The sequence below is a fragment of the Stegodyphus dumicola genome, chromosome 6 (assembly GCF_044657685.1).
Source record: "Stegodyphus dumicola isolate Sdum_Otavi_A_Nest chromosome 6, ASM4465768v1".
NCBI lineage: Eukaryota > Metazoa > Arthropoda > Arachnida > Araneae > Eresidae > Stegodyphus > Stegodyphus dumicola.
The window spans coordinates 14,760,190-14,785,507 of record NC_140773.1 but is presented as its reverse complement, the minus strand read 5'-3'; the positions used below and the strand labels follow the sequence as shown (position 1 = coordinate 14,785,507).

The 25,318-nt window shown below is 31.5% G+C and overlaps 1 protein-coding gene across 1 annotated transcript; it reads left to right on the top strand.

Moving 5' to 3' along the window:
- The first annotated feature begins 555 nt into the window (after window positions 1-555).
- Window positions 556-15,618, top strand: LOC118200143 (cytochrome P450 307a1-like). The gene is made up of 6 exons (XM_035372071.2): window positions 556-706; window positions 5,036-5,225; window positions 7,164-7,388; window positions 7,498-8,289; window positions 8,611-8,710; window positions 12,485-15,618. The coding sequence occupies exons 2-6, from the start codon at window positions 5,069-5,071 to the stop codon at window positions 12,756-12,758; spliced, it is 1,548 nt and encodes a 515-aa protein (XP_035227962.1). The 5' UTR covers window positions 556-706; window positions 5,036-5,068; the 3' UTR covers window positions 12,759-15,618.
- Window positions 15,619-25,318: the final 9,700 nt, after the last annotated feature.

Here is a 25,318-nt window from a genome sequence, read left to right as displayed (position 1 = left end):
ATGTCTCTATAGAGATTCAATGTTTCAGAATCTTTTCGCTCCACGTTTTTGGAACTCCAAGAAACATAAAAAAAAGTTCCACAGAAGACTTAAATGGAATTCGTTGTCTCTTAAGTACGCATGAAAAAGATGTTTCGAAAGACCCCCATTTATTTAATCCTTTTTTCTCTCAGAATTTCGTCATCTATGGCTATTAAATATGCATATCACATATGCTATTACGTTCTCACGGATTCTCAATAGAAATAGATTTTGGAAAAACCTTGAGTGGATCTTTATAAAGCATCTATAAAATACCTCCAGAAAGGCTTAGAGAAATCATAAAATAAATCAGGAAAGTGTGCTGAAATAATATGTAGAAAAATGCTGGTTGGATCTGCCTCTCTCTCTCCTCCTTGCCTGCCTTTTTTTCACTTTGAAATAGCCAACTAGAAATAACATAATAAACCACAAGATTCTCCCAACCAATAGAAATTGCTGAGCTAGCTGATTGACAGTAAATGTCCGAGGTTAGATGAGGGACAGGTTTTTTAATTATTTTTTAGCTCGACCAATCACATGCGTCTGGACCATCGTCGAAACAAGGTATAAAAGGGAGAGAGAGTGAAGGTTAGGGACGAGATAGCTTTTCTAGCCTAGCAAAGGGGAGCACGGCTGAATAGTGGGAATCTTTGACTTCCAGTGTAGTTCTACTCTGAGGATAAAGGTATGCTTGTGTAGTATTGTCTTACCACAAGAGTTAGATAATTTAACTTTGAATATTTTAAAATCTGAGTTATTAGATAAAAATAAATGTCGTGTAAGCGTCTTAATTTCGTTTCCAGAAAATTCTAGTAACTGTAATATTCTTTACCGAGTTTTATTTAGATATTATTAACCTGATTTTAATTCGGTGACTGTAACACACTTTTGCAAATTTTATTCAAATGATGGTGACTTAATTTTACTAGAATATTTAGCAACTGTAAATTTCCTTACCTAATTTTATTCAGATATTATTAACTTAACTAATTTGGTGACTGTAACATTTATCGAATTTTATTCAGATGAAGGGATTTAGATTTATATTTGTGTTAATACTTTACTTGTTAAATTACATAACCTAATTCTTTAAATGTTTGAATTTATATTTTATTCGGAGAAGGAGAATATAATCCTGAGACGGGTGTAAATTAAGCATGCAACATTAAATTAAGTTTGAAAACCAATTGTTCTCGTAGAGTGTTCCATTTTATAATTTAATGCATTTGTTTTTCAAAGATTATATATTTATATAATGTATGTATTTAAAATAATTTAAAGGTAATTAATGTTGCATATATCAGTGGGCTTATTTATTTAATTTGTTATTCATTGAAATCTTAATTTTAAACTTAATACTTATGGTATCAAAATGGCACAATCATGTAATATTTTAAATTTGTTATCAGAAAAAAACGAAGTGAATTTGAAATTTTGATTCAAAGCTTTAACCTTAGTAACGTATAGATCATAAGATTGAGTGATGATTAAATTTGAAGTTAATGTATAAATTCAAATAAGTATACATTCAAACATACATTGTTTGTTACGTGCTACAGACGCAAATATATATTTATCTGAAATTGATAATTAAATTCGCTGAACGTATTATTTTGTAACAAAGGGGTTGCTTAGTTATACAAATAAATCTAAAAAGGGATTTATTTTCGATGGAAGCGTGGAGAAGATTGCATTAATTTAATATAATTTGCCACATAATGGATAGAAAATTATTTTTTATATATTTACTTAGACATTTATGAAGAATTTATAAATAGCTAATTAAAAGAATATTTTACACATTTTAAAATTATTTTCTTGAAGCTATGGTTTCGAAAGGATTTCGCAAAAGAAAATCGTAATAGTTCTCATAATACTTCATAACATGTTAAAAAATAATCAACGTATTTCATTTGGTTATGAAGATTTTAATTGGTGTATTAAATTATAGCTCTATAAAATTTGTAAACTCCTTTTTTTTTCTTTTTTCTTTTTTTTTTTTTTAATTTCGCTCATTTTGAAGAATAATTTAACTGAAATAGTAGGCCTTTCTGTTTCTGACTTATAAAACTTTATTATTTTAAATATGTATCATAAATGGGAAAATAAAAATAAACTTTTTGAAAAAAATTTGAATTTTTTATTTGTTTTTTTTTTAATTTTATTTAATTTTAAATTAATTTTACACTTTCTCAGTGCAGTTTAAAAGCTGATAGTCATATCATGGAATTTATACATATCTTTGTATAATTCTCTCTTTAGAGCGTATAATATTTTTACAATTATAGCTTCTATCCTTCATTAAATATTGCGTCAGACACATTTGAAGCTGTTGCGAATTACTATAAGAAAGATAAAAACAAATTTTTTTAAACATGTTATTTTCATTATTTTCGTGACAAACGCTTGGAAAAAATAAATTATTTTGTGCTAAAATTAGTTTCTGAAAGGCTTATGAATACAGAAAAGAAGTTAAATTATTCAGTTGGCATCGGTTCAAGAAGTAATACTTCCGCTTTGTGTTAACATCACTGCAAGCTTCATGTCTTAAAGGAGAAGAAAACTATCAGGCGGAGAAAACTTTACAATTAGTTCCTTGTATTGCATTTGCTGGCGCTAAAAGTAAGCGTTAGCATATTTAATCTTAATTTTAATAAACGAAGTTCAAAATAAACTACGTGTGAATTTATGGAATTAAAATTGTTTCATTAAAATTATTTTTATGCATTTCAACCACTAAATCTATTTTCTCAAAGCTTGAGAAATAATTAAATTTTTATAATAATGAAATTTAAAAGAAAATTAATAAGATTTTGATCTTTAAATGAAAGGTGACACGAACACATAGTTAACGAATCCGATGTTTGAAAAATTTGTGCAATCCTAAGCAATGTTACATGTTTTATTAAAATCAAATGTGACTAGAGCAGATTCTATTCACTATTTAAAATAATAATTTCATAAAGAAATTAGAAATTTTTAAAAAATGAAAATATTCTTAACTTTGCGGCTTTAAATTGCAGTATCGTCACTTAGAGAAATCTTTAGATAGCAGTAGGTTTATTTATTTTTAATTAAAAAGCAATGTCCTGCTGCAAGGAATATTAAGATTAATCATTTACGTACTTTAGATTCATTTTTTTATTAAGTAACTGCAAAGATTTATTTTCTTTCGTCTCTCAAATGGGTTGAAAATATACAGTTTACGATAGAATTCATTCTTCTGTTATAAAATAAAACGTTTAATAAATATTTAGCTATAATTATATTAACACAGAAAATGTTTTAATTTTATGTTTTATGATGTTTAAGCTATTAAGTAAGCAAACATTCCTGCTTAAATTGGTTTATCATAAAATAATAAAAATATAAAAGTTTGAAGCAAATATTATATAAAATTACACTGATACTGAAAGCAACGGACTAAGTCCTTCTTCTTCGAGTGGACACTCATAGTTATACTTTCTTGAAGGTATACATCAGTCGTTCTAGAAATTGGTAGAGTTTTATGCAAATTCTACGCAGGTCTAAAGTTGTTGTTTCGTGCCTAATTTTATATTTTGGTGTGTATCTTTCTGCTGTCTTAAAAAGAGTTCTGAAACAAAATTAGAGCACAAAATTTGTTCAAATTCTTAGAAATTGTCTAACCTTACGTCTTTAGATAATTCTTGCGGTCAAAGCCACGAATCTGACAGGAACGCTTAAAGATGCATGATTAAAAAAAATTAAGTAAAATATTTCCGAGTTTTCGAGCAATTTCCTTGGACTAATGTTAACCTTATTAAATTTCAACAGTGAATGGTAAGATGTTAACCCGTGTTCATTCATGAAATCAGTTGGTTACGAGTAATTCTGAATCTATTTATTCCAGAAGAAAAAGAATTTTTCCGTTTATCTTTCTTATAAAACTACTTTTAAAGCGCGATTTTGTGACATAATTTGACCTGAGAATGTAAACTAACTTCAAAATTCTTCAGGCGTAAACCACAGCAGAACTCAAGCTTTCCAGAATGAAATAATCATCGGAATTGCAGTTATCTGTAGATCTAATGACCTAGATCGTTTTCTCGTCTTTCGAGGTTAATTAAAATTTAAAGCTCTCTTTCTTTCGAGGTGAATGACAACAGTATTTTGTCGTCATTAAAAAAGTATTTTTTCTTTTTTATATTTTAGCGCATCAAGTAATAATTTTACAAGGTTAAATATTTTATTTTATACTTTTTAGTTTATATACAGGGAGACTTTAAGAAATGAAACTCCTTGCCTTTAACGTAGTTAAAGCTAGTCCTTTCGATCTGTATAGCAACAACGCATGCGTGATGTCTTTTTGAGAGGGGGGGGTTTAGATCTATTCGGTGGCTTAAAATTACATTCAATTCATTTAAATTTGTGTTTGATTTGTCATCATTTAAAATCAAAAGGTTTCTGACAAAAACTAATATTTTATTTTAGAAACCACAAACTCGTTAAAAAGTCGACAAAACTGGGTAAGTTATGTCAGAAACTCTGAAAGAACTTCGTTTGGAGAACTACTTTGATCTAGTCAAGGTTATAAATATCAAAATTTTGAGATACTAAGCAGAGATGTGTGAGAAATGTTCACATTTAATTGAAAAATCACTGTACCAAATTATGAAAACATTCCTATGGAATACTGTTTTGTCACCTCAAATACGTATATATAAAAATTTAAAGAAAATCCTATGAGTAGAAGGAGTCGAGTAATTACTTTCAGAATCTAATCCAAACAAATAGACAAAATTAACTAAGTTAAATAAAAATAGTTGGATAACATACCTTACTCGCATTCCAGTAAAATCAGAAGATCTGGATAAATGAATTAGCTTAGAGAAAATTGTTTTACTTTTCCGATTACTTTAATGGATCTTCTTTAATTTGGATCACTGACGTTCTAGTGCATTGTACTTTGTCAGTATACGTACTCATCTATGTATTTAAAACTGTATAACTTTGTGCGAAGAGTTTAATGAATTGTACATTTGTTTTGTTACAGATAGTCGTCTGTCCTACTGTATCAGCGATCAAAATGACTTTTGTCTTAGTGTCTCCCCTCACGACGATCTTAGGCGCTGTCTCATTGGCACTTGCATGTCTCGTTCTGTTGATCCGCTTGAAGTCGATGAGGGCAGGCAAAAATTCTTCGCTGAAGACACTTCCTGGACCCATAGCATTTCCAGTAATAGGTATGATATGTTATTTCTTATGATGCATTACTTATATAAAAATGCAGCACCTTTAAATCGATATTAAAAATTCTATAATATGTAGAATGAACTTAAAAATAGAAAATTAAAAATACACATTCACTCACAGCATAAATATGTACATTGGTACTAAAAAAAGGCCAATGTCCAATTTACAAGTTTTGCTGGAAAATGTAGCCTCGAGAAGTTCGTGCACCTAGAATTGAAAAAAAAAATTCTATGAGACAGCTGCTGTCTTTTATCTGAAAAGACGTGTAAATTATGATTTATTTTAATATACGGATTGCTATTAGTATTATAATGTCCCTTTTGAAACCAAATTACAAATCACTTTAATAATCTCATCAAAATGGACGTGATTTGGAATGCGATAAAAGGAAGACATGGGTTATCTTACGTGTAATTTTCATTATTATTCAAATATTAATAGTTACAAAATCTCAGATTCTATCATTTTAAACATTAGTCATTTTTCTACCATGGTACGGAACTAAAATTTTAGAAACCGTTTAAAAAAGTAATAAAATAGCGTTCAAATGTTTGTAGAGACGTTAGGTTATTTGGAAGCAGGATAAATGAAAAATGAGCAATGCCCCCCGGGACTCGAACCACGGATCTCTCGAATACGCGCCGAGTGTGCTGACCACCATACCACGAAGGCATGCTAAGAACGGAGAAATACCTTATATACTCCCTTCTTAAAGGGCGACTAGGGATTAGGGGACCCAGTCGCCAAATCCTAGTGGTGAAAAATCATGGTCCACTACCATTTCTTGTTCGGGCACCACTGTAGAGACATTAGGTATTTTTGAAGCAGGAAAGATGAAAAATTTGCAATGCCCTCGCCAGGACCGGAATCTCTGACCTCTCGAATACGCGTCGAGCGTGCTGACCACTACACCACGAAGGCATGCTATAAAGGCGGGAGAAATACCTTATCAACTTTTATTTTAAAATTTCATCTTTATGAAATATTTTCGAATTCAACAAAATCTACTCTAATTTAGCCATCTGTCCCAGCATATTTGCGTTGTGTATTAAGACGTATGGCAGAAAGAAAGTCGCTGTTGAAACTTTCGATGTAGAATATAAAAGCGTTTCTTTTATTAGGCAAAATGCATTCAAATTGGAATTACTAATCAATTCAAATTACCAAACGTATTTCAAGCATTTGAAGGCATGCTTCTTTTAATTAAAAACATTATAAATAGACTAAAATATTCCTAAAATTAATTGAATTCAAAAAGCCTCCCTTTTCTGCATAGTGATTAGGAAAGCTGGTTGCCGTATCTTTAAACTCGAAATTCGAATCTCTGACAACATACACATGTTTCTAATCTCTTCTTTCTCTTCCTAACATTGGTGTCCTTTCCTGCGTACACTCTGTTCAACTTTGTCGTTAATGAGCCGTTTAAATGAACGATCTGTTCATCCATTCCCGACGCATGCTTAAAAAACATCTGGTCGTTGGATTAATTGGGTTTAAAAATAGTAGTATAAGGAAAAATACCTTTTATTCATGTCTGGATGCACTTTGATTGCATATACGCTTATAAAATGCAAGCTACAAAGTAATCCGCTATAATTATTGGCTGTTTCTTACCTTTATTATTTCTTGTTTTGGTTTTAATTGTTTTTTTAAGCTTAGGATTCCAAATATTCGTATGGAAAAAAAAATAAAATTCAATTTTTCGAATCTCGAATTTTTTGTAAGATCTGAGATTAGGCAAAATGCATTCAAAGAATTCAAAGAATCTGAGATTTTGTAACTATTAATATAATAACCAAGTAGGATTTGAGAATTCGAATGTCTTTTTTCTACGATTCATATCTTATCGTCGTATAAGTTATCAAAACGCAAGTAATTATACAAATGAAAACAATGATATGATTTTTTTTATTTTTCTCTTTTTAAAGGTTCGTCTCATGTTGTCGCTCCTTACAGTAATCACTGGGTTGCCTTCTCGACGTTGCGAAAACAGTTCGGCGACATCTACGGCATTAGGTTGGGATCTCGCAAATGTGTGGTGATCAGCAACATGGCATTAATTAAAGAAGTGCTTGTCACGAAAAGTCTGGATTTTGCCAATCGTCCAGACTTCTTGCGTTTCCATGCCATCTTTCGTGGAGACAGAAATCTATGTGAGTATTTATATTTTCTCATTCGATTTTGTTACAGGCTGTCACTGAAATCTGTATGAGGTTTTGATATGTATGATGGTTTTAATCAAATATTCTATCTTTGTTTCAGCTATTGCACTGTGCGATTGGTCTGATAAGCAGAAAACACGCAGAGAAATTGCCTTTCCTTTCATGCATCCAAGAATGTCAAGTTTGGATGGGAGCCGAATGAACTGCTTCATAACCAAGGAAATGGGGGAATTAATAACGGCTTTATCTAAATGCGAAAACAAACCTCTATGCCCAAGGTCTTTATTGAATTTTACAACAGCTAATATCTTTTATCAGTATATCTGCAGCAGAAGATTTTCAGAACAAGATGCTACATTTTTAAAGGTGGTCGAAATCTACGACAATGTATTTCAAGAGCTCTTCAAATCGTTTGCCATAGATGTTATGTCTTGGATGAAAGTTTTCTACCTCCGCAGTCTTCGAGCGCTGAGGAAAGACGCTGAGTACGTATCCGAAATTACAGGGCCTATCTTCGAAGAACATGAAAAGGATATCGATTATGAAAAGCCTCGAGACCTTGTTGACATACTTTTGAGCTCTTTAAAAGAGAATGAAGGAAAACCAGATTCTCTAACAAGGGAAGATGCAGAGGTCATCATCGAAGATCTCATTGGAGGACATTCAGTTTTGGGTAATTTGTGGTTATGGGGAATATATCTACTTGCAGCCAACCCAGAGGCTCGAGCTAATATTCGAGAAGAAGTTATCAGAGTAACAAGTAACTGCAGAGCTCCCTGCGCAGAAGACCGGAAAAGCATGCCTTACACAGAAGCTACTGCCTTAGAAATCCTGCGCGTTGTTTCATCTCCAATCATACCTCATGTGGCCACCACCAATACTAGCATTCAAGGTAAATTTCTAATTCGAAAAAAAAAATCTCAAGCAAATTTCTACGCTTCTCTCTATTAAAATTTATTATGTTTAATAATTTCTTTTAAATGAAATAAAAATGATAATTAAAATTTGTTACCTCGACTAATCAGCTAAATAATTTTAATTAGTTGGTTGAATTTAAAGTAATCCTATTGATTTAAGTCTTATAATAATTTGTTTTCTTTTAAATAAAAAAACTGATCATTTGAGTTCAGAAATGTTTTTGAAAATTTCCAGTTATCTGAATGTTTATTATTACGATTTTGTCTGAAATGTTTCTTTTCATTTTTTATTACAGAATACTACGTTGAAAAAGATACAATGGTTATGTTCAATACTTGTGATATCAACATGGACCCTGAACTGTGGGAACAGCCAAGAAAATTCAAGCCAGAGAGGTAAGCATCCTTGATATTTTACGAAATATAAATATTTACCTCTTCAAATAATCTTCATATTTAAAATTACACATTTCATCGTATTACAAATCTCTCAGTAGAAAATCAATAAGCATATCTTAAAGAAAACTATGGTATTGAGAACCAGTATTATTTTAGTGAACTCTTCAATTAATACAACCAATACCATTTTAAGGTAATTTATGTTTAGATCGGGCTGTTAAAGTCACTGACAGGAATTAGTATCTTCATGGATAGATCTCATTTTAGAATTTTTATGATCGACAAATACCCCTTTCTGAAAAAGAGCTTGTTATATGAGAAATATCACGTCCCTAACTAATATAAATCGGTAAACTATTTACGCATATACTGGGCAATTTGATAAACCATTTTATTTATTACATTTATTCCTTCAAAATAAACCTATGTAAAGCTGGTATATGAGAAATAAGATGCATAATTTAAGATGCCTACAATTATATTCCTAGTAAATGTTAAATCTATAAACGAAGCGCCAAAAGTACTTGGCACCATTTTGAGAGTAAAATGAGGAACAGTACTCTCTTTATCACTCAATAAAGTAGTCTCAGAATATTTCATCAATACATTAAACAGTAAGATTTTCAAATCTCCCGAATTAACAGTTGGATGAATACACACGGATGCTAGAATAAATCTTGACTGCCCATTAACAATTACGTCAACCATGCACATATCGCATGCTTTGGAATCCTGGGATATGTGATATGAGGGACGTAGCCCGACCCTTCTGGCAGACGTTACGTCGCCCTATGGCCTTTTTGAGGGCTGTGCCAGAGCAACCCAGAAACAGCACCTTCAACAGACATAAAGAACACAAATAAAAACAAAATTCAGATTAAAATCCCTACTGCAAGCTTATTATGATTAATCTTCTCCATCATTTTCCTGGAAAATTTTTCAGCCTTTTAAAATCATTTAAAATATCATATATACATTAAAAACATCATTTTTCTTAAACTCGTTCCTGATATCAGTAAAATATTTACATGTTTCTACATAATGCTCTGCAGTGCCCGGTTCTTTACAGATATCACAGAGGTCAGACTCTTGTAATTTAAAACTTTTAAAATAGAAAGGAAAACGCTCATGACCTGTAATGATTTGGTAACGTCAATGTCTTAATAACATAAACCTTTTTTAAGTTTAACAAATTTCATATAACCTTTATTTCGATCAGACCTTTCCCACCCCTCCCTCCATTTATCATAAATATAATTTTTCATAATAATAGTCACAGCTTTCCTTGTTGATCCATTTACATCAATATCACCAGCATTATCATCGGTAATGGCCTCCTTGGCCAGTGCGTCCGCCCTTTCATTTCCAAAATGTCCAACGTGTGCCTTCACCGAATTAAACACAATATTTTGATCTTCTCTCAAGTCTTTGCATAATTCTCTAATATCTACTATTAAAGGGTTGTCTTGATCAGGTCGTGAGAGAGCTTGAAGAACTGTCATGATAAACATGTATGTCATATTTCCCTTTAAGAGTCTTCTTAATCCATTTCAGTGAATAAAAAATAGCCATAGCTTCCGCTTGATAAACTGAGTTATAAATATTGAGTTTAAATTTATTATTCTCAATCTCTGTTCCATAATAATATATAACATATGCGAAAGCAATGGCGTCTCCCAGACCTGACCCGTCTGTATAAATGTCAATTTCGGAATCTTGTTTTGTTTTGTTAGGGCGTAGCCTGTCCACCTTGCAAAGCAAAGTTTGCCCTATGACCATATGCAGGCTACGTACAAATCTCTTGTATTCTTTTACGCTACTTAATAGTCAATTCTATTGATACACAATCTGCTACAGTAGTTAAATTTAAACCGCAATACCACTAGCTTGGCGAAATAAAATAAAATACAGCAAACACCACAGAACACTCTGACTGTCTACCAGATGACCTTGCCACTGACGCCACGGTCGCGCATACCCACGGCGCTTTGATTTCACTAAAGCTTCATTATTGTTGACGCATTACTGTGGGTATACCCTTAAGAGTTTTTATCTTTGTGTGTATGTTTGCTAATGTACTTTTTCATCCATCTAAAAATGTATCTGGATTGATTGTAACATCTGTAGTCTCGAAAATACGAGCATTCGCTCACTCCTCAAATAACGTCTTTATTTTTGTTGTCCTGTCAGACCATTATGGAGAACCGTAATCCTACATTAACTCTTTCGCATCGAAGTCGCCCCAAACGCCCAAACATTCAGACATCGGCTGGACGCCCGAAACGCCTGAACAATTTCCTACCCAGTGCTTTCCCCCATCACGTTACTGCATTACTCATTGCTTTCAGGTGTTGTTAAATCACGTGTCAATCATTCTTTTGATCATTCCTTGTCAATCATTCCTTGTTTCCTTTGTTCCTTCCTTTCCTTTGTTTACTGTCAGTGTTTAGCTTTTGATGCCCGAAGTTGCAATCCCGTCCCAAGGGGGAAATTCACACAGTGTCAAAGCGTCAAAGAAAGAAGTTCTCGCTTTACTTAAGTAAGGCTATTATTAGAGCTGTAGTATTCAACTTGTCATGAGGGAAGGAAAAGCATTCCAAGAGAAATTCTTAGATACGGGCGTTTTCGATGTTTGGGGAATTGAGATTTTGCCCTCTCTCGATGCGAAAGAGTTAAAAAAGAAAAAATAAATAAAAACAGAACAGTTTCTGACCTTAATTCTTATCCTCTCTTCAAGAAAATATTTTGTTTTTTCACTTTTATATTTTTTAAAAAAACTCTTTGAAAGGATTGTCATATTTATTTGTTGATCATAATTATGGTTGTTTTGCTAATTATGGTTGCTCTGTTTTAGTTTAGTTTTCTAATCACCTAAAAACGAAATATAGAAAACATATAGTAACAACCACATAATAAAATAAATGAATTCAACTGGTCAACTTTCTTGGTGTGGTGTCGTGGTGTATTTAATTATGGCAAAGCACACTAGGGCTATCTGCCTAAGGGGAGGGATGCCTTGTGGAGGACTTTCTAAGGGAAACTGGCTCGTATACACGTTACACATGGGGAAAACCACGAAAACGCCCATGCAGCCAGCCCGTTCGCGGTATTCGAACTTCGGACCGAACTACCAGTGCTCAGCGTCTTTACCGCTCAGCCGCTGGTGGGCGCGTTTAAAACGCTGGCTTTATTACATTATATTCCAATAATCTGCTGAGCACTTAAATGATTTCAAATTTACTGACTCATAACTGCAATAATAAATAGATTCAGATAAAATAATCATTTTTATAAAATGCAAATTTAGAAACGGGCATTAAAACAACCGCTATGCTGAAGAAAAAGTAATGTAAAGAATGAATAAAAACTGTTAAAATGTGATGAAATTTAAATATTATAATGTATAAATAACAAGTACATACTATTCAGTGTCATCACTGTGAATATAAATTTCAATGATAAACTTCAATGTGTAATTAAAACAAAATTGAATTTATCCATATAGATGCCTAAATTCTTCGAAAATGTTAGAATTTGTTTTATTTTCATGTAATTTAGGTTACGATTAGGCAGGTACGATAGCCATTACACACATAAATTCTCTGGCAAAAACTGCATGTCGTCCTTTTATGCAATAAGGCTATGAGTTAATCTTCTAACTATCAGGTTGTGCCTAGAATACCAATTACTTGCTCTGAGTGCTTGTTAAAGTGCAGTCATTTATAATCCCCCTTCTCTCCACGATCTAAAATCTCAATTCTTACATTTCAGGTTCTTATCTAGCTCCGGGATAGTATCGAAACCCGATTACTTCATTCCTTTCGGGACAGGCAAGAGGACTTGCCTCGGGGACAGGCTCGTCAAATCTACTTTGTTCCTGGGTCTTGCCACCTTGATGCAAAACTTTGAAATCACTTTACCGGAGGGCTTCCCAGAACCAGACATGTACGACATTCCGGGTCTCGTCGTACCAAGACAAGAAATCTTTTTGGTCTTCAAGAAAATACAGGTTGACCAAACCATGGCCACCATTGATTTATATTGAACCTAGAGCTAATTTACAGCATTTAGATCATTTAATTTAATTAATTTTTCCTTGATCAATCATCTGCTCATCAGTATTTAGAAGTCTTTTTTGAGTCGTTGATCCAGGGCCAGATTTACAATTTGAGAAAAAAAATACAGATTTTGTGTTTTGATAATTTTCGTTAAAGAATTATAGAAATTATAATTTAGTGTATAATAAAAAATTTTAAAAATAATGGTTAGTAAAAATAATAGTTAAATTTTAAAAATGGTTTAAAAAAGAAAGAAATTTGTAAGTATTTTAAAAAATAAGTTCTTTAAAATTTAGCATTTTTATCAGAATTTTAAATTTGGGTGAAATATAATTGTAATGTCATTCGTTTAAAAAATCTTACTACTGAATGGAAGTAGCTGTTTTTATTTTTTCCGTGAAATTAATTTTCAATATCTTATGGGGGCTCATACACCTTAAACCTCTTATGATTTTCGAATATGGTGACTGTTGCGAGAATTGGCATAGTTTATTTATTTTAAAAGCAATTACTTCGAACCTTTTACAGCTGACTACATAATATAGCTGCTTTGGAGACTGGTAATCAGAAAGTTTGTGTTGCTACAAATATTTTTGCAATTTAATCCGCTTTGTGAAAAAAATATTTCGTAACGTTTCCACCTTGCGCGCATGATATTTTAAAAATGGCTAATGGTACATACTTGAAATTGGATGAAATTCTTTATATGGGTACTATTTTCTAACTGAACCAAAAATCTGATGAATATTTTAAAGCTAAAAAGTTTTAGGCACGAAAAGATTACAGATTTTTTTAATAAAATACATTTCATAAACTCAACTCCAATTAAAATAAAAATTTAACATGAAATTCTTAGAATTTTAGGTTCACAGTAGTTTCTAAATGTTATAAAAGCTATATATTAAATATGGAATTTAATTATACAACAGAATGTTTTAAAATGTACGCGTTAGATGTAAACATAATGAAAACTTTTGTCACAAAGCGGATTAAATTATCAAAATATTTGTGCCAACACAAACTTTCTGATGACTATTTCAGAAAGCAGCTATATTATGTAGTCAGCGGTAAAAAAGTTGGAAGCAATTGCTTTTAAAATAAATAAATTATCCCAATTCTTGCAACAGTCACATATTCGAAGATCTTATGGGTTTTAAGGTGTACGAGTCCCCTTAAACACTAATTAACTATTATTAACCAATCATTATCCCTTCTTTTACTTTATGGCACCAATTCTATAAATGGAAGTTATAATGCTTTTATGTCTTTAAATGTTATATTCCATAATTATTAGAATCATTCTTCTCCATTAAATACCAAAATCAAGAAGAGAAAAAAAAGATTAATTTAACCTTAAACGTCTTTGAAGTAGAATTATACATCTACTTCGGAAAAGATATATTTAAAGAACTCAAATAAGGTTAACCTTAAAATCTGGCCCTCTGTAGTTTCTTTATAAGGAACTTGAATTTTCGAAACCAAATGATTTGACAGTTGCTGGCAACGGTCCATTCCACCGCGATAGTCAATGTGTGGAAGTTTCGAAACGTTATGACGCAAGTCGTCAAGTCAATATATGTAAATGTCAAATTTTTTCCTCGAAGTATATTTTAATTATAACAATATCATCTGTTCAGCTAATTTAACAACTGAATTTGATTTTGTGTGTTATGTTTAAAATATTTTATACTAATTCATTTAATTGTGTGAAACAAAGTGTATTTAAAAATGCATATAATTAAGATGAAGTTTATTTATTCATAAACTGGGGATTAACTTCATCGGTAAAGGTAAAGTATTTTATGTTGAAATTGTATACTTAGTCTCCTTGTTTTGTATTAAATTATAAGGACAAACGGGTATCTTGTTGTATAAAAAAAAGAGATGGAATCATTTCGTTTCGTGCACCAGATTCTCTGATTTATTTATGTCATGCAATGCATATTAATTGCTTTTCTTAAACTTGCAAATTAAAATAGTTTACTTCAATACAGTAATTTTCCTGTTAATTATTAGCAGATAAAATATAAACCCTGTTTTTTTCCTAAAAGATTTGTTATCAAAGATTAATTTTTACTAAAGTTTTGTTTTTTGTTTCTGGTTGTATAAAATACTAAACGTTTGCATCCAAATGAGTGAAGTAGAAATATGTAAAATAATAAAAGCGTAATTTTCTGGAAATTTAATATATCTGTAATTAAAACATGGTTTTATGCAAGTTATTTTTTTAATCCTTTGTGAAGTAGTGCAGTGTCCACTTCTTTTACATGTAACTATTCAGTTATGCTACGGTTAATTTATATGTAAATGACAAAAATCATTATTTTAAAAAAATGTGTTAATTTCATTTGTGTAAATTCCATGTATTTTCTAAATGTATATAGCATTCTTTATTCATAATACTTAATTATAATTTCAAAAATGTGTGATGAAGCTGCCTTTGTGCAATGTAGATGTCGTTGTAAGGAAACTTTTGTATATGCGGACGAAATGCCTTGTTTCTACAAACAAGATCTATACAGTTGATAGATATGAGGTAATAGAGAATTAAGCTTGAAGTTTATTGAAAGATCACTGGAATGTAAAAATGTGTTAAATTGATCTCAAACACTTTTTGTTACGTTTCTTTTATATGTTGCTAACGAATGTCAGTATTTGTACAAAGAATCACGTGCAATAAAATGAAAGCTGTATTTTCATGTGTGCGTGGTTACCGTTTTCTTTAACTGATTTGCTTATGTAATTATATATATGTAATATATACATATATATTTTAGTTCGTATTATACTATTGTAACTTAAAATCCTTTTTGCATCAATAAAATAAAACCTTTTTTGTACAATAAACTCAGTTCTGGGCCCCTTTACTTATACGTGCAATGACAAAGAACATGTTCAAAACGTTTAACACCAAAACTCGTGGTAAAAGAAAATACTTCCATCTCTGTACTTGTATAAATTAAACACACAGATCAATACAGTGATGCTGGAAATTAAGAAAACAAAGCAGCACATGTGATAAAATACAGAACCTTAAACATAAACCCCACTGCAATATTACGTAGTTGTCTTCACATTATGTTATCAAAGAAGAGAATTGTTTTCCGATTTCACTTAGCACACATCATTGCTGCACAGAGCAGACGACAACTTAAGAAAAAAAAAACGAATATCAATATTTGCTTTTCTAAAAATGAGCAATTATAATTTAAATGCCTGAATAACATTACATGTCTAGAACTTTGGTACCGATTTCGCAATGTCTTTTATATGCATCAAGGACTTCCTATATAAAACAAGGATTAGATTAAACATAAATAACGAACAGAGAACCACGCAAAACTTTCCCAGTTCTTCTGAGAAAAGTTCATACCGGTGCAAAAGAACAAGATACGTACCATCGACTAATATTCTGCAATCAAGCTAAGTACCTGCTTCAAATTATTAAAGAAAAACTATGGATCCAAAACTGAGTTATTAAATGATCTGTCTTAATTCTGAGTGCGAAAGTCAAACATTCATGAGACTTTTCCGGCCTGTTTAGAACATGACTTTAGAGACAACATTTTTAGCAATATTATTATTACATTGCAAAGTCAGACTAAAAAGAAATTCTCAGTTTATAAAACCGAACTGACCTTTAAAAATCCATGGAAATCGTTATCTGAAATTCTTCTACCTCTTCATCGTCATCGTCGTCTTCTTCATATATAAGAGGGTCTTCACTGCCATTCAGGGTGTTACTTATGCCGCACTTCTTGAAAGATTAACAGTTTAATCCAATGTTGCCAGATACAGATAGGTTTCCCGCGAGATCGAACATATGGCCATCTTTAAGACTGACAGGAATTTTGAATCACACACTGGACATTTTTATATTAATTTCGAGTATAAGACGCATGTGAATTTTGGAAGCAAATTTTTGAAGAAAAAAGGTTCATCTTATAGTCCGTAAAATACGGTACATATGTATACACATACACATATACGCACATACATCATTTACGTGTGCATGAACACATACATTTTTGATTCCAGCCCTGATAATAGAAGAGTACCGATAACTATTAGGCTTAAACTAATCATTTTAAAGATGCTGCTTAGAAAAACATGCGTTTTTATTATATCAAATTTCAGACTTGCATGAATACTTTATAATATAAATAAATGTATGCATCATACGATCGTCTGCACATCGTAATACAAAACAGAAATCAACTTTTTCAATGGAAGACTTGAAATAAACGAAGTAATTCTCTCATATCGTTGCCAACAAAAATTAACATTTTATTCGTTAAATGGAATTGAAAGGCAGACTTTTCTTACAGATTTTTCCCAGGTATTTTTAAATCTGGTTCTATTTGTTGAATGTTATATCTCTGTAAATCTGCAGATTACGTATTCATTTCAAAACTATAAAATTTAACAAGCAAAAGAGTTACATTTTGTAGACTAGTATGCGCATTTAATAAACCACCAATTTAAGATTCAATAAAACATTATTTATGGTTGGCAGAAGAAATTTGATTTCATTTTGTAACCAACACATAAGAGTACGTAAAAGTTATATATGAAAGAAAATCACTGTTGAACACCCATATTCTGTACGCGCCAAAGAGTGAAATGCAAATTCTTTCGCCCCAAAAGATCATCTTAATCTATGATTGTTGGAATTTTGTTAATGAAACTTGTTAATTGAATCTGGTAATCTGTTGTAATTTTGTTACTGAAATCTGTTAATTTATTTGTTAATGAAATCTGTTGGAATTTTGTTAATGAAAATTCACACTTTACATGACCAATTTACAGAGTGATTAAAATGAAAGCATCACATTCCTGTGAGATAATAAAAATGTTTTTATTACATTTTAAATGAATTTTAAAAAAAGAAGCCATTCGACAAGGAAATTTGATAATAAAATGGTTATTGATGTTGACAGTATTCTAGTAGACGTTTTCTGAAACTGAACACTTATGACCCTTTTTATAACTTTCACTTTTTTCTGTGAGAGAGTAAGAACGTATGCTTTGAACTATAGTATTCTTGGTTGTTATGTTGTATTTTCCCAACTTTGTCTATGGGATGCTGGTTTAATAATTTTAAAGTGGCAGTTTTACCATAAAACTTTTACGATTATTTTGTAATTATAGATATATATTATTTGTTTTACCTAATTTAAATAAACCAAAACTCTAAAAAGTAGTTTTGTATAAAAAAAAGAAAGTTTTATAAAATTTAATTTATAAAAAAGTATTAAATATATATTTTTCAAAACAAAATTATCTTCGAAGATAATATATTCAAAGCTAAATCCTTTCCCTTTTTAATGGAAAACCACCTTAATAATGTTTTGGTTTAGGTTTGGCTCGGTTTATTTGATTATGGCAAAGCATTCAAGGGTTATCTGCCCAAAGGAAGAGATGCCTTCGTGGAGGACTTTCTAAGGAAAACTGGCTGGTATACACATTACACATGGGGAAAGCCACTTAACAATGAGTTATCTAAAAATATTATCTTAAATGTTTTCAGCCTAGTTTGTATGAATAATCAGAAATTACTGAAAACATAAATTGTATGTATAAATCAAAATTGCATTACTTTTAAATCGTTACGTTTACTTCACTGTAAAACAAAGCGTTGTGATAACTTGAAGAGTAAATTTGAAGTCTTCGTGTTGCATGAATTCAAGATAACGGAATATCACCTGCGTGTAAATAATTAATATGTTATTAAAAGAAATTAAAAGGACTTGCACAATATTAAAAGGACTTACAGAAAATTTCAAGGAATGCAGTTCTTCTAACAAAGCATCAGAGTAGAGCACCCAACACATATATCTCTTCAAATATATTGTCTATATTTAAAATTTCTACAATTGTAAAAAATCAAAAGAGAAGCGAAACACGCCACGGTGTAAAACTTAAAATTAGTCAAAACAGCAATATTTAGTGTAGATTTTTGTTTCGAAGGTGATCATGCATAGATCCCTATTCATCAGGAGTTAAAAAATTCTAATTATGAAAACTTTCACTGCTGATGAAACGAGATCTAACGTCTGATCTACTGCATCTTCGTGCTTTGTAAATGGTATAAGTTTTATAATGCACTTTCTGATTATGGATTAAATATGTAGTGCAGGTAAAGTACAGAGAAACAATGATCAAACCAATAACATATTTTACAATTCTTAGTTATTAGTTTTCTATTTACGATTAAATCCTAGGAAAGGAAATGTAAAACTATGCACATTGAAATTAGAAATGTTATTACCTAAGAAAACCGCATTAAAACTTAAAAACTTATAATAAACTTAAATTTAAAATTTGTAATGGTATGCATTAAAGCTATTAAAAACGTATAAAAAACTTTAAGAGAAATTTAAAATTTGTAATGGTTCTTAAAGCTATTAAAAACTTACAATAAACTTAAAAAGAAATTAAAAATTTGTAATGGTATGCATTAAAACTATTAAAAACTTAAAAGAAATTTTAAATTTGTAATGGTAAAATCGTACATGTGGAAAAGGAAAAAGAATATTACATACGTAAAAATAAGATAAAACAGTAAATGCATAAAAAGCAAGTAAGTTATTACTGACTTCTCGGAAGAGGAATAACTTTCGAGAGGAATTAACCCTCCCCCAAGAAATACGCTGTAATTTGGGAATGGTAGCATTTCGTCTTCTTCGCTTGTTTGAATGAATTATTTTAATCGTGAAAAAGTAATATATAAATTTTTATTTAAATGAATAATTAATAACTTTCAAATATGAAGGTAATTCCCTGACAAGATAAAAAAAAGAACATATTTAGAAAAAGATCACTATAAAAACTGATGAGAAATATAGAAGTATCAATACATATAAAACCAGTTTAAGAATATAAGATTATGCAATTTAAAGTATCATATAATTATAATGTTTTAATTACATGCATATAAGTATAGGGAGCAACATGCGTCATTTTAATCCTATCTTAAAGTTCAATTCCATAGCTTCATTTACAATACTTAAATGTATTAAACTGAATAAATGTTTCGGACTGAAAAATAGAATTTGCTGACAAACGCAACTGAACCACAGCCATAATATTTTTACATGCAAACATATTTAAATAACTGATAAGCAGTGATTGAACTGAAAACGTAGATCTCATGACTTTATTTCAGGGTTAATTTCTAATTCGACGAAATGCTGAGAGATTTCGATAAAACAGTGAAAACATTTGTATCAGTTAGAATATTACACTCATATCCATAAATTAAGGATAATGCAAAATCAGGCAAAGGAAGAGTTAGAAGCAAAACAAATTTGACTTATTTGTAAAGCTTATTTATTAAACAAAATGTGAAGAGCAAAAATAGATGCTATATGTTTGATATTATTAAAAAATTAGCGATTTTTTCTCCCTGGAGCAAATTACAAAAAAAAAAAAAAAAAAAAAAAAAACCTATTTACAAAAAAAAAAAAAAAAAAAAAAAAACAATATTACATGGTTGGTATGATTGTTAATACATTGTATGTCTCCCAGACGATGCAATACAGTCCGTACAACGCCTAGACATGCAGAGTATCAAATTATCGATCTGATCTTGGGGGATATTACACCACTCAAAAAGCAATGCCCTCCGGAGTTCTGGTAGACATGTAGGAGGAGGTTGACGGGCTGCAACTCGTCGGCTAAGCATGTCCCACACGTACTCTACTGGATTCAAGTCCGGTGAGAATGCTGGCCAGTCCATACGGGTGATATCCTCCGATTGGAAGCCTTCGCTTACGATGTTTGCACGGTGAGGACGGGCGTTGTCATCCATAAACACAAATTGTGCGCCCATGGCGCCCCGAAACAAACGTACATGTTGTTCCAGAATGACGTCCCGATAGATTTGGCTTGTCATGGTTCCAATTTGAACATGCAGGTCAGTTCTGGAACCCAGAATAATTCCACCCCAAACGATTTTACTTCTTTGCCTGTATTCCTTATATATCACTCTCTTATACTCTCGTTCCTGTCACGTACCATCGGTGTCATCTGGTTACTTCCTGAAATTTACATAGGATTCTTGAAGATGTGTGTAGTGATTTTAAAGGTGATATATTAATTTTAGAGTTCGATTTCCGCGTGATTCCGAATTATCCTTAATTTATGGACATGAGTGTATAAACTGGATCAATACGTAAATAATAACCAGAAAAGTATCAGAAAGACACAACTTATATATGTGTAAAATCAATGTCAAAAAGATAGTTGAAAACATGAATGTGTATGCGCTATTTTGCAGAATGCTGTATTTTGGAAATCAAACATTCATATATGATATTTCTTTTTCTTCCTTTCTTCTTTATTTTTATGCAAATATTTAGCTCTTAATTTTAAGTGATATCGCTCCTTTCAAGCTCATGGAATCAGCTGTCCTTTTTTATTTCCTTGTACGAAGTATTGTAGAACCGAAAAATTTCGGGTATCATATTTCAACGAAAATATCCGTTTTGACCGCTCTCGAATCCATTTGAACGATGTTTTTGGTGACATCTGTACGTATGGACGGAGTAAACCAGCAAACCGAGGGGAACCAAGCCCTCCGGCTACGGTTCCACACCGCTCAGGACATGCCAGTCCCCGAGGCCGGCCAATAAATGACCTTTTCCGGGGGCGGAGTAAAGGACTCCTTTTTCCAAACCAGATTATAAAATGGATTTAAAATAACTTTAGAAGAGAATTTTTAGAATTTTTCATGACATCTGTACGCACGTATGTATGTAACTCGCATAACTCAAAAACGAGTAGCCTCAAAACGTTGCGTATATAGGACTGATGTAACATGTAATTATGCACCTTTTTTTTTGATGCAGTCATGCACCAAAGGTGAGTTCAGGTGAGCTCAGGTTTTTTAATTCTTATATGTTGGTAAATTATGCCTTTTTTTAAAAAAATGATTGAATTATGATGTTCTTGTTTTCTCGTTAAAGTTTTTATGCCTTTAGTTAATCTGAATCTGTTGTAGGATTATCAACAATTTAAAAGTTAAAGTGACACTAAGCCTAACGAGACAACCATTTGTTTACATTTGGAACTTTTAGTAGAATAGTGAGTTAAGTCAGTTTGTGCACCAACTTCAGTGACCAAAAGTTAATTTTGTGCAGGAAAATATTGTCTTTCTGCCCGCTGCTCGAAGTTTTGTTTTTTCGTAGAAACTCTAATTTTAATTCTAAACTATTTTTAACTGTATTTGGTATTTTAGGCTTTTCTGTACTTTACAATTTTTAATTTAAGATGCTTTGAGATATTACGCATTTTTGCCCTGCCGCGAAGTGAGAACTGAATTGAATGAATTAGAAAAATATCTCTAATGAAAGTCAAGGAAAATTTAAAATGAATTGTAGCAAAAAATGTGTATAATTTAATAGGCCATAGAAGGAAGTCACGTGGTGTCCCCATCAGATATTTTAGCTTGGAAGTTCGAGGTTTATAAACTTTCCTTACCGTTTGTCTTTTTCAATGTGTCGAATCCTATCATACTTCCAAAAGCATGAACTCAAGATTCGTTAATCTAAGCAGTCTTCGATCAACAATTCTAGTATTTGAGTGCCAGTTAAACTGAAAAATGTTTCTCATCTCAATTTATTTAACAATCGGTTATATAATTTTCAAATGTTAACGGGACAAAAGCACTTTTCTGTTCAGAGCCAGTCATAAGAATTAATCTTGAATTTTTATCTTCGAATTTAAATTACACAGTTCAGTTCCACCGAGACAGACTCGTCGATTCGAAAAGTGTCGTCAGTAGCTTTGAACTAGCTTCGAATCGTTAAAAACTAATAATGATGACAATTTTCAGCTCGATGAGTCTATTGCAGGGAAAGCAATGTGTAATTTAAAGCACTTTTATCTATTAACTAAGTGTTGAAGAACCTAGTGAACAGCTAAGCGAATAATCGTTTAAGTCCAAGAACGGAAGCAGAAACTCAAGAAAGATTAATTAACCTTTATTGCTCAAAATAAAAATTCACAGATGGCCCCTTTCTCAGGGCGTACAACAAAGCCTCCACTTGGGCTTAAACTCAAAAAATGTAAGAAATAAGAACTAACTAAAAGAGATCTAGCCGAAACTAACACAAATTCTAAACTAGTTGGTCCGTAATATTAAATTAGCTAGTGAAGCTATGAAAAGATACGCAATACGGCAGAGCGTAGTAACAGTTTACAGAGACGTAGCCAAAAGGCAAGCGCGCGCTATTTGGGAAGCCTAACTCTCTCTCTCGAAGTCAGTGGAACTTTGACTTAAATACTTACACCTTCTCACTTGCATTTAACGCGATTCTAAAACCCCATTCTGGTAAGGAACTGTAAGCTGAAGCTAGAAGAGATAGGAAAGTGTGATAAACTTAAGGTGACTCATACACCTTAAACCCCTCTTGATCTTCGAATATGTAACTGTTGCAAGAATTGGGATATTTTATTTATTTTAAAAGCAATCACTTCCAACTTTTTACAGCTGACTACATAATATAGCTGCTTTGGAAACTAGTAACCAGAAAGTTTGTGTTGCCCCAAATATTTTTGTAATTTAATCCTCTTTGTGACAAAATTTTTCGCCATGTTTCCACCTTGCGCGCATGATATTTTAAAAATGGCTAATGGTACATACTTGAAATTGGATGGAATTCTTTATATGGACACTATTTTTTAACTGAACCAACAATCTGATGAATATTTTAATATTGAAAAATTTTATGGACGAAAACATTACAAATTTTGTTAAAATACATTTTATAAAACTCAACTGAAAATAAAATAAAAATTTAACATGAAATTTTTAGAATTTTAGGTTCACAGTAGTTTCCAAATGTTATAAAAGCTATATATTAAATATGAAATTAAATTATGAAACAGAATGTTTTAAACTGTTCGCGCAAGTTGGAAACATTACGAAAAATGTTGTCACAAAGCGGATTCAATTATAAAAATATTTGTGGCAACACAAACTTTCTGAATGCTATTTCAGAAAGCAGCTATATTATGTAGTCAGCTGTAAAAAGTTGGGTACTTATGGGTTATAAGGTGTATGAGTTCCCTTAAAATAACTGTTGTAAAATTCGGTTATGCCTTACAAGTGGTTAAAGACCGTATTCCAGCCATGAGATCTAGGAACATTTGGCCCTTTCTTAGGTACTGGGCTGAAATGCACATAAAAAAATTTTAATGTTATGTTCCAAAATCTAAAAGCAATCAATCACCTACTGCAGAACATTATTGTATATCACATACTACTACTCCCAAGCCAAGATCATTCAAAAAGCTTTCACAGTTGATGTATTTATCAGGTTCACATTATTCTTTCCATATGCATAAAAATATGTCTACTTTAGACGACGATTTTGTTTCCTGTCTACATACAAAGCAATTCTTAATTAATTTGGATCTCTGATTTTCTTTTAAACAGACAGATCACGTTGTGCATTTTGCCTCTTTTTCTTTATCTTTATATTTTGCTTCAATACAAAGGGCATCGTCGCATCTAACAAAACGTTCTCGAAGATTTGCTCATCTCTGTTATGTTAGCAATGTCTGTCTTCCATTATTTTGGTTTGATTTAGTTAACCCGCGGAAAGGCGCGTGGGGTGTATCATACCCCAACCCTACATAAAAGTGGAGTATTCCTAACTTGTGAAACTGAAATTCTGTGCTGCTTTCAGTAGCTGAGCTTCTAGTTGTGGTTGACTTTCAGAACCGCTTTTCTTTGCCTGTGTGTTTCAGAAAAAGATTTATCGGTATTTTGTTGGAACTGGGGTATGACACACCCCACGCGCCTGTTCGTGTAAGTTTTTTTCTGACTGAATATTTAGTTCAGAAATTTATTTCTAGAGTGTAACAGTAAATATTTCTACTCGCAAGTGATTTTAAAGTACTTGACATTAAATTCTTAAAACTTTCTAACTGCATTATGGTAAAAACTGTTCTTATGCTTTATATAACGATCATTATAACATTATAACGTTATATAACGATCATACTATAGATGATACTATTGGAGAAAATAAAACGTTAGGAATTATATGTTTTAATAATATGACTAAAGGAGCAGTGGATATGGAGGATGAAATGTCAGCCAATTATTCAATTACCAGAATAAAGAGAAGGTAGCCAATGGTAATTTTCTTTCCTGCACTGAATGTTGCTGTAATAAATGCTTGAATTATATTACATTCAACTGCTAATCCACCAACAAGAAACAGAAGTCTGTTTTTGAAAGACTTAGCATTACAATTAATGAAAGTATTGAACAAAGATCAGAGATTAATACTTTTCCAAGAAATTGACGTACTGCATGCAAAACAAAAGCAGAAGTTTCGATGAAGAATTAAAACTAATACATGAAATTAGAAACAACTAAGTATGAAAGATGTGTTAAATTTTTTGCCCTCGTGCCAAGGACAGAAGAACGTGAATGCAATGTTTAAAATGTGAAAACATTCTGTGCCAAGAACACATGAATGTATTTCGTTCAAAGTGTGAAGAAATAAAAAAAAGCATGGTGTATTAGAGA